This window comes from Lygodium microphyllum, chromosome 25 (genome assembly GCF_053477565.2).
Source record: "Lygodium microphyllum isolate KBCC chromosome 25, Lygodium_microphyllum_v1.1.10, whole genome shotgun sequence".
In the NCBI taxonomy this organism is placed as follows: Eukaryota; Viridiplantae; Streptophyta; class Polypodiopsida; order Schizaeales; family Lygodiaceae; genus Lygodium; species Lygodium microphyllum.
Window position 1 is genome coordinate 30538780 of NC_141159.1, and position 14365 is coordinate 30553144.

The following is a 14365-nucleotide window of genomic DNA, read 5'->3' on the forward strand; positions in this document are numbered from 1 at the left end:
TCTCCAAGCATCACGTGTACCTACTGCTAGTAGAAATACCTCCCATGCCTCCTGCTCCTCCCCGGCCATGCCCTGGTAGTTTCTGCCTCTGCCCTGTTGGTCCTCCAATGCCTCCAGGTTGTTGAAGTCTCCTCCAACGATCCAGGAGTCCATCCGTTATCTCCACCCAGAACCTGCTGCGTACTCTAACCTCCGTAGGGGCATAGACATTGAGGACTCCGAGGCACGAGTCCCCAATGTCCAATCTGATCCATAAAACCCTCCTTGCTACTATCGTCCCGTGGTGTACTGCTGTGGGCACCTATGGCGTACTCCCAGTAAGTGCGGAAGCTGCCTGGGAGTACCTTTCCTACCCGCTGGGCTTGGGTGGCATAAGCTTGTGCTCCTGTAGAAGTAGGATGTCGGATCCGTCCGGCAAGGGCAGGTTGCAACTCTTGCCGAACAATCAACTTTCTAGAACCACGTGCCCCACTGTAGTGGAGACTGTTCACATTCCATGATGCAAGGTGTAAGCTCATGGAGAAGCCTATGACTGACCGAATAGGCATCTATTCGGTGTGGAAGCTGTTGATGAGGAGGAGAAACTATGAGGCATGCAAGTGCACTTTGCTGCAGGTCTAGATGGTGAACTCCAATCCCCCATGGTGGCCCTCGGCCGGGACCATAGGGGTGATAGATGTGCCAGGTGGTACTATCAATGCATCTATCAGCCATGCTGAGAGTCGTGACCAAGGCGTGGAAGGTGATCAGGGCGAGGGGGAGGTGCCGGATGGCACTGCAATCCCTCCAGTGAATCTGAAATGAGAACAATATCATTTGCATACAGTAATATTGGTATCAGCACCCTTGCCAGGCTGGCTCTAGCTCCTCCTCCTCGGTCTATTTGTGCATGTTTTCACTTTCACCCACATTGTTTGGTCTATACATAGACCAAGGAGGAGGAGCTGGAGCTAGCCTGGCAAGGGTGCTAATACCAATGTTACTATATGCAAATGATATTGTTCTCATTTCAAATTCACCGGAGGGATTGCAGTGCCATCTAGATGCTTTGCCCATCTTCTATAGGATAAAGACCTCACAGTGAACCTTGGGAAGACCAAAACCATGGTTTTCAATACTTCAGCAACATGGGTGACTAGATCTATGTACCAGTTCACATTTGGGGGAGACATACTGGAGCATGTGAGGAAATATGTTTACTTGGGAGTCACCTTCTCTCGCCCACGTTTTCCGTTGAGAGGGGCATCAGAGACACATCTGGCACGTGGATACGCAGGATAGGGGCACTCGAGAGTCAATGTACTCACATACAGTTCTAGGAGCCCCGCACCAAACTCTAGTTTTTTGATACCCTAGTCACACCTACGTTACTATATGGAGCAGAGGTATGGGGTTGCAGCTTGTACCACAGGCGTCTTAGTCCACTCACTGATCAAATTGGAGTAGAGAGGGATTATTATGATGGTTGGGATAGCATGGAAAGGCCATTGATCATGATGATAGCAAGCATGATTAGGAGTAAGCCCTCCACCCCACATCCCATTGTCAGAGCAGAGCTAAGGGCAACACCTATAGTTACGAAGGCACTCTTCAGGGCAGTGACCTTTTGGCACAGACTATGGGAACTTCCACGCCATAGTGGGAGAGTAAAGGACTCATTTTATCGAAGACAAAGAAAATGTATGAACGACTCTAGACGTCACAGCCTATAGGTGACAAAGGCGAGATCTGGCTAAACTACGAACCCTTGCAAATAAAGTAATTATTTTGGCTACCGACCTACATGTAAGCAAGCAAACAGTCTAACTTTATTGTGCGTTAGTATTTCAAAGGATACTCTAGATTGGCACTAACCTCATCTAGACAACTAGCAGCATGAGGCGAGAAGAACTGTTGGTTTTCACAAATGGCTATTTGGATGAGCCTACATGGTGTGGATATTGACAGTCTTCCACCTTTGGATTATAGCCTTGACTACCCTACACTTTCTTTCAGCCGATCAGAGTTGAACCAGGTGATCAGAGCTGATATCTTGAGGATTGAGATAGCAAGGACATGGATCCATCCACCACTCCCTCTAGGATCAAGGATGGAGTTCTACAAGAGTCATTTATTGTATTCGGCCAGCATATATGGACACCCATCTCTCCTATAGCATACGGATTGATATCGGACAAATTCGCACCTCCTCACATAGGCTTCAGATGGGAGACAAGCAAATGGACAAATACCCTAGCAGAGGATAGGACTTGCCAGCTTTGTGGTTGAGAGCTTGAGATGGAGGAGCACTACATATGCAAATGCACAGTATACTATGACATACGAGGACGGTACCACTGCCTCTTCCGTGATGGATTTGGATCCCTTCATTGCGTCATGGAGTACGAGGACCAGAGATGCCTAGGTCTTTTTCTCCTGGAGCTCGAGAGGCGCCGAAATGCACTACTGCAAGATAGGAGGCCAGCTCACCTAGAGGGACACACACAGAGCAGTGACAGACTTCTTCTACAGAGCTGACTCTACTGACACTACCAGCCTAGCAGTGACAGAGCCACCCTACTAGACACCTTACAGGTCACACCGTGGAGTCGCATTGGATAGAGCCATTTCCCTTTGTCGAGCACGACGACCCCGTTTACCAAGACCACGTCCAAGGAGGCCACACCGTAGTCGGATTAGAGCCATTATCACGAGACACCGTAGACTCACCACCAGGCATATCAATGAAGCAACTAGGGACGGCATCGTAGCTGAGATCATGTGCAGATCTTGAGCAGCTACAGCCCATAGTCTCTACCACACTTCTGTACATGGTTCTATCAAATCTGGTTCTCCTTTCCTTTCCTTTCCTTTTCTATCGATAGAACAACACTACACATGGTTCAACCCTAGTATAGTCCCATTGTATAGTTATTTTCAGTATTATTTCATAGACTACCCACTTATTTGTAATGTTATCTTTACCTTACTGATGAGATGACATTAGCCATGGATGTACTCTGGATTTTATCTCATAGGCTACATTGGCCTTATGTAGACGTTAATATATCTTTCTTTCTTTCTCTGCTTGCCTCCTTGCTTGCCACTGAATTGTCAACGTGCAAACCTAGTTCATATCCTTTTTTTTTAATTCATATCACTAGATGATTGTATAGATGTGACTTGAACTCAACGCTTCCCGGTCATCACATGTTCAATGTACCACCTAGAAGAGCAAAATATCGTATTTGTGTTTGTGTGAGATGGAGAGAGGATCGAAGCTTAGCTGAGAGTGCAATAGATAGTGTGGAGAGTGAAGCACGACACCCAATGCAATAGACTGAAAGAGTGTAATCTAAAAGTACAACCCTTAAATCTTAGGGTTGTAGGGGGTGTTCACATCCAAACACAATAAGTGCCCATAAATGTGTGACATAAGCACATACAAAAGAAGACAATAACTTTGGGGGAAAAAACCTCTCGTACCAAGAGTCAAAAGTGTGTCCTATTGATCATTGATACTCCTCTGTGAGCGTAAACGTGAGTGAAAACCCAATAAAGCCCCATGGAGTGAAGAGTGATCAAAAGTATAAGGATGATCCACTACCAAAGGAGATCAAATTTAAAGCATTGCGAAATGCTTCAAATTTGTCAAGAGGAAGAGCCTTGGTGAAGATGTTTGCCACATTACTGGTGGTAGAACAATAGACAAGACTGATATCACCTGCATGTAGCCTCTCTCTGACAAAGTAATAATGTATCTCAATGTGTTTCGTGCATGCATGAAACACTGGGTTCCGTGTAACTGCAATGGCACTCTGACTGTCAGTGAACAAAGGAGTAGGCTCCATAACAAATACATCCAGATCAGCTAGCAAGCGTCTAATCCATACGCATTCAACTATGGTAGTGAAAGTTGCCTTGTATTCAGCTTCACATGACGATGTGGCAACAGTGGATTGTTTCTTGCTAAGCCAAGATATACAAGATGAGCCAAGAAAGAAACAATTGCCACTAGTGGAGTGACGTGAATCATAATCACCAACCCAATCAGAATCACTATAAGCATGTAACTGCAGTGGTCTCGCCTTGGCATAAACCAATCCAAGAGATCTAGTACCCTACAAGTAACGAAAGATATGCTTAACAGCTTGCCAATGTGACATGCGCGGTTGATGCATATATTTGCTCAAGGTTAAAATTGCAAACTATATGTCTGACCTAGTGTTGCATAGTTAAATAAGACATCCAACTGCTGGAGCATATGTGTGTATATCAAACAAATCACTATCATCATGTAATGACAGCTTTAGTCTAGGTTCCATTGGTGTACAGATTGGCTTGCAGTCCTGTAAGCCAAACTTCTTAAGAAGTTTACCAATGTATCTTGACTGTGATAAACCAATACCTCTAGCATCATGTATGAGTTGAATGCCCAAGTAATAATGCAAAGACCCCAAGTTTGACATTTCAAAAGTTTGCTGCAAATTTTGTTTGAATGCTGCAATCTGATCAACATGTGTCCCTGTAAGCAAAAGATCATCAACATATAGACAAATGATCGGCATGGATCCCCCCTCTTTACATACGTAAAGGGTAGATACTAGACTCAAATGAGCTGTTTATAAACCCTTGGTTGAGCAAAAAAGCATCGATCTTTGCATATCAAGCTCTAGGAGCTTGTTTCAAACCATATAAAGCCTTTTTTAGCTTGCAAACCAAGTGTTCGGATCCCTCAACTGCAAAACCAATGGGCTGCTTCACAAATACTTCCTCATGAAGTTCCCCATGTAAAAATGCAGTTTTAATATCTAACTAATGCACAATCCATCCATAATGGGCAGCCAAAGCGACCATAGACCTGATGGTCGTCATTCAGGATATAGGAGCAAATGTCTCCTCATATTCAATGCCTTTCTTCTGTGCATAGCCTTTAGCTACAAACCTTGCCTTATATTTGTCAATGGATCCATCTACATTTTTTTTCAGCTTGTAGACCCATTTTGTTCCAATGGCTTTCTTCCCAAAGGGCAAAGACACTAAATCCCATGTTTGATTCTTAGTGATAGAATCCAATTCAACTTGCATTGCTGCCATTCAATGCACACTTTGTTGTGTATCCTCAAAACATTCAGGCTCCTCATTCGTCAACTGTGATTGCTGCCATAACAAACTCCATGGTATGTGCAGTATCATGCATACGAGCTTGCCTTCTAGTACAACCAGCCATGGGTGCATCCAGATGACCATCTTTCATAGTCTGTAAATACCATCTAGGCATTTGTCTTACCTCCTGAGTGCACATAAGCTCTTGCTGAATTTCAGTTTCAGCACTTTGCTGAAAATTCAGATCAGCCAATGGCTGATCTTCTGCATTTTCCAATGGAGCAGCTGGCTGAACATTAAGTTCACTTGTTGAAACTCTAGCTGAATCACCAAATGAAATGGGCAGCAGCCCTTCAAATACGTCACGAGCAGCCTAATATGTGTCTAAACCAGCAATGGATAATTCTGATTTTTCATCAAAGAGTACATCCCTACTGACAAACACCTTTTTAGAGATTGGATCATAGAGTTTGTAGCCTTTGCTCTCACTACTATATCCCACAAAAATGCACTTGATAGCCTTGTTATCCAACTTTTTTCTGAGTACCCGGGGAATGTTTACATATGCAAGACACCCAAAGGTACGAAGCGTCCAATACAAGGTTTCCGGCTATTCCAAGCCTCAAAAGGTGTAAATTTTTTTAATGCTTTGGTGGGGCATCTATTCAAAACATAGCAAGCACACATAACGGCTTCCATCCAAAAACTGTGTGGCAAGCTCTTTGCTTTCAGCATACATTTGGCCATCTCCATGAGTGACCGATTCTTCCTCTCTGCAACCCCATTCTACTGTGGAGTATAAGCAGTAGTGAACTGATGAACAATGCCCTTCTGCTTCAAAAAAGAATTCAACATAGAGAACATATATTCCCCCCCTCAGTCAAAACAAAGAGTCTTTATTTTACAGTCAAATTGGTTTTCAACAAGTGCAACAAAAGCCAAGAATGCATCATACACTTCTAACTTTTTTACCAAAGAATAGACCTAGCAGAATCGAGTAAAGTCATCAATAAAAGCCACAAAATAGTAACATCCTCCCAATGATTTTGTCTGCATAGGCCCATATACATCTAAATGCACTAACTGTAACTTGGTTGTGGCTCAAAAAGCAACATCACGGGGAAACGAAAACCAATGCATTTTTCCCAAAATACATCCTTTGCACAAGTGCTCAGGAGGTCTCTCGAGAAGAGGTAATCCATCTAGCATCTATGTATGCTGTAAGAGCATCAAGCTACCAAAGTTCACATGTCCCATCCGAGCATGTCGTAGCTCTACTATATCATAGCAGGAGTAAGAGTGGATGCCAAGTACGCTGATTGATCAACTGAAAGAGCATCCAACTCATATAACCCATGACATTAAGTACGAGTCAAGACCAAAGTCATGTTTTTCTTCTCTCTCACCATGTATCTGTCACCATTAAATGTGACGTGCAATCCACAACATGCCAAAGAAGAAACAGAGAGCTGATTCTTCTTTATACTTGGCACAAACAAAGCATCCTGTAGGTGGAGAACAGAGCCATCAATGGTTGTGAGCACAATCTCCCCAATACCTCTAACAGGGTATGATGCATTGTTGGCACACTGTACAGACTTGCCAACTGAAGCTACACCTACAGAAGCATATAAATCTCTGCGAGATGTAACATGCCTAGAAGCACCACTATCAAAAAACCAAGTGCCTACATCCTCAGTAGAGCTAAATGCTCGATCAGCCCAAGAAGTGTCATAACTGCATGTGTAAAAGCGATAGTCCCTATTTGCTACAAAGGACGCTGACTCAGTAGCAGTGGAAGGAGCATCAGAAACAAACATTTCTAACTCCTTTTTCTTCTCCTTGGCGATGCTCTTTCTACACTCAGTGATGTAGTGGCCTGGCTTCTTGCAATAATGGCATTTGCCCTTTTTGGCTTATGTGCCTACTTGTTTTTTATTTCCCTGTGAGCTGCCTGAAGTCCAGAGCTCTGGGAGCATTCTTTACTTGGCTACCTTTGCCCTTCTGTCTATCCATAAAAGCGTGCTCAGAGGCTATGACATCCACACCACTATTTTTTCTCGTTTGCTCCTTCTCTAGAAGCAAATTGACTAACTGAAGAAAGGAAATAGATTGTGGGGCTATTCTCATTGCGAGGTTTAGGGCAGTGTGAAAAGCCAAGTACAAAGGAGGTAATGAGTTCAATGTAGTAGATATGAGTTGTGTATCTGAATAGTACTCATTGACATTCATAAGTTGCTCACGCAAGTCCTGAATTTTATTCAAGTGATCCTGCATAGAATCACCCTCATCCATTTTCAATGTTTCAAGTTATTTCTTTAAGAAAGAGATGCGGGTCTCATTCTTACTAGCAAACATCTACTCCAAAGTTAGCCAAGCTTCTCGTGAAGAAGCTGCAGAACGAATGTGAGGGATGATGGACCGCTAAACCACTAACAAATATCAAATTATAAAGGGATGCAAGTTGGAAAGTGTCATTGCTCTTGTAATAAAACCACCAAGACCCACGAACTGCTTATAGATTCAAGCTTTTCAAGCGGAGAGCTATAGCTACCTCTCACATAGTCATGCACACTCTTCCACACACAAATATAGTGATCTTATCTTTGAATCCAATCAAGTACCTCCTCCCATGAATCCATCGATAGCTCCATGATTCAAGATGATGCATCCTCAAACAAGCTCCATCTCCAAGCTTTGAGTTTCAACCTCCATAGCCATGGCTTTAATCACTCCGTGTTTGATATCAGAGCAATAACATACATCTCTTGAGAGAAGTAAGGTTGTTAGTGTAAAGAGGGAGAAGAGAACAAGAAGATGATGAAGAGAGGAGAAGAACTTCTGAAATCAGTCAACAAGGTACAGTACAAAACACATGGTGTGGCGGTGCAGGTACAGGTGCAGATGGCACTCCAGGCGGGCGTGGCACAGGGTGTGGGCAGCAGACGAAATACCGATGGGCAGACGGAGCAGTGGCGGGTGACGCAGAGGGTGCTGGGGACTGGAGCAACGCAGCAGACTGGCGAGTCACGACAGTCAGGCGGGCTCCCTTACTGACTGGTGGCGCTTCTAGGCAAGCTGGTGGGCAGTTGGGCACAGGCGGGCACAGGCGGGCTGGGCGTTTGTCAGGGGTGGGCGTTACCAGAGGTGGCATGTTCCAGGTCGCTGGTCAGGTGGCCCAGGTCACTGGTCAGGGGCTGGAGCAGCAGGAAGAGGCGCAGGCGGGAGCGGAGAGCGCAGACAAGGGCTGCGCTGACAGGGCTGGGCATTGCAGGCAGTGTGGGCAGGTGGAGCTGGCACAGCTGTGGCGGACCTGCTGGGCAGTGCAGCAAGGGGCACTGTTGACGAGCTGCTGCAGGAGATGGGCAGCACTGGCGGTCTTCCACCAGACAGAGCTGGACTGAGCGGGAACTCCCAGATGCTGAGCAGAGCTGAACTAAGCAAAGCCTCAGCTCTGATACCAAATGTGAGATGGAGAGAGGATCGAAGCTCAGCTGAGAGTGCAGTAGACAATGTGGAGAGTGAAGCACGACACCCAATGCAATAGACTGAAAGAGTGTAATCTGAAAGTACAAAGTACAACTCTTAAACCTTAGGGTTGTAGGGGGTGTTCACACCCGAACACAATAAGTGCCCATAAGTGTGTGACATAAGCACATACGAAAGAAGACAATAAGTCTGTGGGAAAAAACATCTCGTACCGAGAGTAAAAAGTGCCCCAATGTCCTACTGATCACTGACACTCCTCTGTGAGCGTAGGCGTGAGTGAAAACCCTACAATTTGAAGAGTATATTTATGAGTGCCAACCAAACATTGGGTAGAACAAGCAACAAGGACTAGTCCATAAGAGATGTGGATGATCTACTAGATCAGCAATAGTGACTTGCTGTACATCTTTTGGAGGAGCAGCATGGTTGATGATATGTGGGCATATTTAGCCATTCTGACTACTAACATAACTTGTTAGTAGCAAGCAGCCATAGCAATTGAGATGCAATAGCACAGCCACACCCAGAAACGGTACATACAACAGAACCTCATTCTAAATGAAAATGAAAAAATTGGCTTTAGTTCAAACTCCCAGACTGGCTGTTTTCAAGGGAAAAGTAAAGAGCAGGCTGAAGAAGAATCCAGTGAAGAGATTTAATGCCAAGACATGGAACAAAATGTTTGGAAGAAAGTGCCTGAGTGTTGTGTGGCTAAGAAAACTTATTTGAAGTTTGTATACTTCCAAAATCATCCTGAAGTCTATCCCATCTATATGAGTGATCCCTGGCTGAGTCTGCAAAAGTCTTTATTTGAGTAGGACATCTAGAGTATAAATTTGTAGTATGTCGTTATGTAGGGTAGTCAATGTAGGCATATCCAGATTGATATCCCCATGTACTTTCTCACTTGGTGACAAAGCTCTTTATGCACTCTTTTAACTTTTTTGTCTTTCTGACAACAGGAATGCATGAGGGGATATCATGCAAAGGCACATGTACTGTATGTCAAAGTGGAGGAGGTAGATGAAGGAAGCCGTCTCCTTGAAGCTTGTGGTATCCAAAATCACACCTTTTACACTATGTTGACATGTTGCACTGACATGGGTCTTTTAAATTATTAACCATGCTTTTTCAGGGGGTCCTTTTTGCAAAGAGGCCCTGGGTTGTCTATAATATGTTGCACATTTTTAAGCTTGAATCAACTATATGTCACTGCACTATCTTGAATGAGTTTTTTGTACATAACTTAGACCACTGGTAAGTATCCATGTTCCCACAAAGCTTGTAGTGCTTGTCCAGTGTCATGATGTACTTTTCCAATATCTTACTCTCTGCCTAGCTCCTGGTTTTACCATTTTCATCTTAACTTCATATCGTGTTAGCTAGGTCTTTGTCTCGCTGCTTCCTCTCCAAGCTAGCCAGCTTTCCCTTTGTATGGACTTGCTTTGCTCATTTTCAAGTCATTGTATCCATTGACAAACAGACTAATTAAAAAATAGACCAATGCCATATGTGGCCCGCACCCTTCTCTCTCGCAGCCTTCTTTCGCTTCTTCTACATGTGTCAAGTACATATCTTAACAGCATAAGGATGCCAGCCATTTTATGTGAACAACTAAAACTAGATGATAAAAGCTGAGGAATGATACATGAGACATAAGTTGGCAAGAAAATAAGACTATAATACATAGGCACTGCATTTGAGGCTTGATCCTACAGCCAAGTACAGTGTACGCTGCAAGATTATGTAGCATTTTTAAACCTGTCAATGTGTTCTAGACTGCTCATGATGAATCATGGTGTACTTGTACCCAGGGGCAATAAGAAAAAATTTAGCAAGGTCAAATTATGAAGTATCGTATAATTGTTGCAATACTCATTTTAGGATGTAGATTATGAAGTATTGTTTAACTGTCGCAAAACTTATTTTCAAGCAACCCAATTATTTTGCGAAACGTGTCAGGGAGCACTAGCAGCACCTGCCAACCTCTTGGTATTATACTTCAAGGTGATTATTTACCATCATGAATGCTGGCAGCGATGATCTCTGTGAATATGTGATGTTGTTTGAGGAGCTGTGATATCTGTTGCAAATGCCTATCAAGTCTGCTAATTGTGCTTTTTGCTTTTTCTTTTATGTCACATCTTTTTCTCATGTTTAGATAATTGGCTGTACTTCTTGCAAAGTAGATCATCTTACCACCAATGGCATATACCACCTGTATTGTTTGACTATCTAAATGTCAACTTGTGTTTTCAACTTAACAAATGCAGAGCTCATAATTGATGCATTTGCAGAGGCTGGTTTAGTGTTGGAAAGAGACAAAAAACAGAAACTACTGGTGAGGTCATCTCTTTTTTTAAATTCAGGCCATGCAAATTTAGTGTGCATTCGGTGATGCTTATTGAAGATACAATACAGGAATTCAATGTTAATTTACTAGCTTATGCCCGTTTTGTCTGTGACTCTGCTGCTGAGATTTTGTCCTGTGTATTTACGCTAGTGATGACTATCACTGACCTGTCATTCAATAAAAATTTCTTTCCCTGAGAATTGTATAGGTTGATGTATAGAATATCTTTTGGGGTTAGGGTGTTAGGTGTTTCACTCTGTTGCATACAAGAACACACCTTGGGTGGAAGAATCAGAACAGAACTTTGCTGAGGTGCAAACAACCTCCCCACCTACATTAGGTGTAATTTTAGGTCCACAGAATAAGGCCCAAAGTTTTGTACTTACTGATCAGTAAGTTATCCTTTGCTTTTAATTTTCCAGTGCAGTGAGTCTCCTATCGCCTCTCATTTCCACATACACACTCTCACTCACTCCAGCACCTTGACACCATGGGTTAGCTGCTTTTTTGAGTGGGTCTAGTTCAACCTGCGAATTGCCCAGTGTTCTTCGGCAAAATAGATGTCACAGCCTAAGGATCTCAAATCTGCAGCTTGCCTGCATGAAACCCCAGATAATCCATAGATCTGCAGCTGTATTGTTCTCTGCCATGTCATCTGCTTCTTGGCTCTAGACTCTAGCTGTGGATGGAGGGGCTCTAATTTTGCAAACTCACAAACAAGGTGGTTTCGAACAAGTGCTTAGTTCAAAAGGCATAAATATGATAACATTAAAAGGCAGCTGCTAGATCCATTTTCTTGCAGTTAGCATGCTTAGATAAATAGCCTCAGAAGTTCACGTGTGCACTAAAGGAATGTTTGTTCAGAATCTCAATGTGGAGGTATTCTCTATCAAATTTTATCAGATTTCCTATTATGGTCTGTTAACAGAGCCAAATAGCTAGTAGAATCATCATGCTTAGAATTTTCCATCCCAAACTCTAATCGTCCTTAAAATAGCCAAAAGCCTCCAAAATTTATCATGCTGTAGAACTATGATTACGACTCTTTAGGGTTAGTGTCATTTGGATGGTGCTTGAATTCATGCATGCCTGTCAAAGCATGCATGAATTCATGCATGCTTGTCAAATCTCAAACATCTGAACAGCTAATATTTTACTTATGCTGCAGTTGCACGCAACCTTAATGAACACAAGCCACCGTAAAAGGTAATGCCCTGTTTCTATATTGCCCTATAACTAAACTGTCTTTGCTCCATTGTTACCTACCTCCCTCCCTGCCTTCTCCCAATTTTATAAAAAACAAAAACCAAAAACAGCCACAATTAGATTAGAACTACACAACACCCATTAGTTTTTTGTGCAGGACCAAAGGTCGGCAACATGGAAGACGTATCCCTTTTGATGCAAGAGAGATTTTGTCAAGGTATGCAGAGGAGGATTGGGGCAAGCATCAAATTCTGGAAGTCCACTTGTCAGAGCGCTTTTCATATGATGAAAATGGCTACTATCATTGTTGTACCTCAATACCATTTCCTGCTGCTGAATAGACAAAATGTAGGTAAACCCATAATAAAGATGCCCAACAGTGGCCATTTGGTCCTCCAAACACCTAATGCTGGAAAATTTGTCTTAACTCCAGTTCTAACAACTGCGGAACTGCCCAGCTAAACACACGGGCATTGTAAGTGCCCTTGATCATATTGAGCTTTCAAAAAGTGTTTGTAATTTCACTTGTAAATATTATCATTAAGTTTTAAAGTAAGTTTGTGCAAATTTCATACATGTGGTTTTATTCAGAATGCATTGCTCTAATGACTTCCAATTTTTAAGAGAGAATTCATACAGCTTCCTTTGTCTCTGTACAATCAAGAATCAAGAAGTTTTAAAAGGTGCCTTGCTCTGGAAAAGAAAAATATTAACTTTATATTGTCCCTATTTCTATATTTTCAGTTTGGTAAAGTTCTGCACTTCAAATCTTTCCTAGTTGCATATGTTGAAGTAATGGCACATCTTAATTCCTTTCTTTGCTTGAAGCTATAGTCTTCTTTCTTCTAGCTAGGGTTGATAGAAACACATCGAGTTCCTTTGTTGCTTCGAACATGGTGAGCTTCCGGAATGGAACTTCTATGGACTAGTAGATAGCAACACCAAACTATATTTTCTAAGGCTCTTGGTGAGAAGAGACTTAAGAGGCCCACATAGAAATGCAATGATATAGTGGCTTGTATTATTTGTGCTGGTGCTGAAAAATCATTTTCAAAACTAAGTTTGTAATCCCTTTCAATAAAAAAATCAAAGGAAATGGTGTGATATCGCTTTGTTAGATTTGGAATCAGTAAAGATCATTGTTTTGCTCTAGTTTGGTAAGTTTCTTCAAGGAAAAATAGGTGTCCATCTAAATGTGAAGAAGTTGTTTCTATCTTGTACGTAGCTCTTTAGAATTTTTTTTTGAAATTTCGCATCATCCTCTTTACAAATATGTGCCACCAAGAACACTAGTTAAATCATTTTAGATGCTCCCCTTCTAACCAGCAATGATAAATAGCAACAATTTTCTCGGTTCGTGTTTACCAACCTGGGGACCTCTTATAAAACGTTAAAGTCTGTCCATCTTGAAGTCTTTCTTGCATATGCACCGGAGAGGATTGTCAATGTTAATTATAGGCAAACAAGCAATACAATGTTTGTAGAGTACTTGGAAAAGTGGAAGGATTGTTCTAAAGAAAGTTCGGCATGCAAGCGCAGCTTTCTTGCTCTAGGTATTCTATGTGAAAAACATAACATATTGATGCTTTACAGGCAGCTTCTTTTACAAGCCCAAATGTTGATTTTACTCTCCATAAGATTTTACACTTACGTTTCAAGATTCCCTCTTTTAAGTTTTGCAAACATTAGCTTTTATGTATATTATTATATATTTATTTAATAGCATTGGCACTCTCATGGGGTTCTTTCTTGCCCCCACAACTTTGTAGAACAAGATTGTGATTCATAACATTGTCTTCTTTACCAAAACAAGATATCAAGGACCTCTTTCGTGTTTAGGAAGATCTAAGGTTTTTATGCTAAGTGGTTTGTAATTTTTGAAATAAATGTTCATTCATTGCATGCAAAGTTTTGGCAATGTGAAGAGGGGCAACATAAAGGTTGAAGAGTATATGGTGCAAGACTTTGGTACGGTAAGTATGATTTAAACATTCCAAGACGTATTGTTAAACCAATGTGTGATTTTGCTTAATTGTTTGCAAGAGATTACTTTTCCAAAAAAAGTAGATTTTAACGTGTTTGAGGTTAACTTGGTTTATTTTCTAAAACTTTGCAATTTGTGAGTGTGTCATGGCCAAATGGATAACATGTGTAGATGTTAGATCCAAGCTAGCTCAAGAGGTGGCTATGACTAGCCAAGTTGTGTGCACTAGCTAGTGTAAGTAAATGCAC

At 42.1% G+C, this 14365-nt stretch overlaps 1 protein-coding gene across 1 annotated transcript in view; it reads left to right on the forward strand.

Annotated features, from left to right (window-relative positions):
* LOC148014033 (uncharacterized) overlaps positions 1–12712 on the forward strand; it is a 134160-nt gene extending 121448 nt beyond the window's left edge. Inside the window, exons 11-15 of the mRNA XM_087666364.1 lie at positions 9537–9627; positions 10537–10581; positions 10872–10915; positions 12096–12133; positions 12291–12712. Coding sequence (XP_087522490.1) covers positions 9537–9627; positions 10537–10581; positions 10872–10915; positions 12096–12133; positions 12291–12474 — 402 coding nt within the window. The 3' untranslated portion in view covers positions 12475–12712. The remainder of the gene's footprint in view (positions 1–9536; positions 9628–10536; positions 10582–10871; positions 10916–12095; positions 12134–12290) is intronic.
* Positions 12713–14365: the final 1653 nt, after the last annotated feature.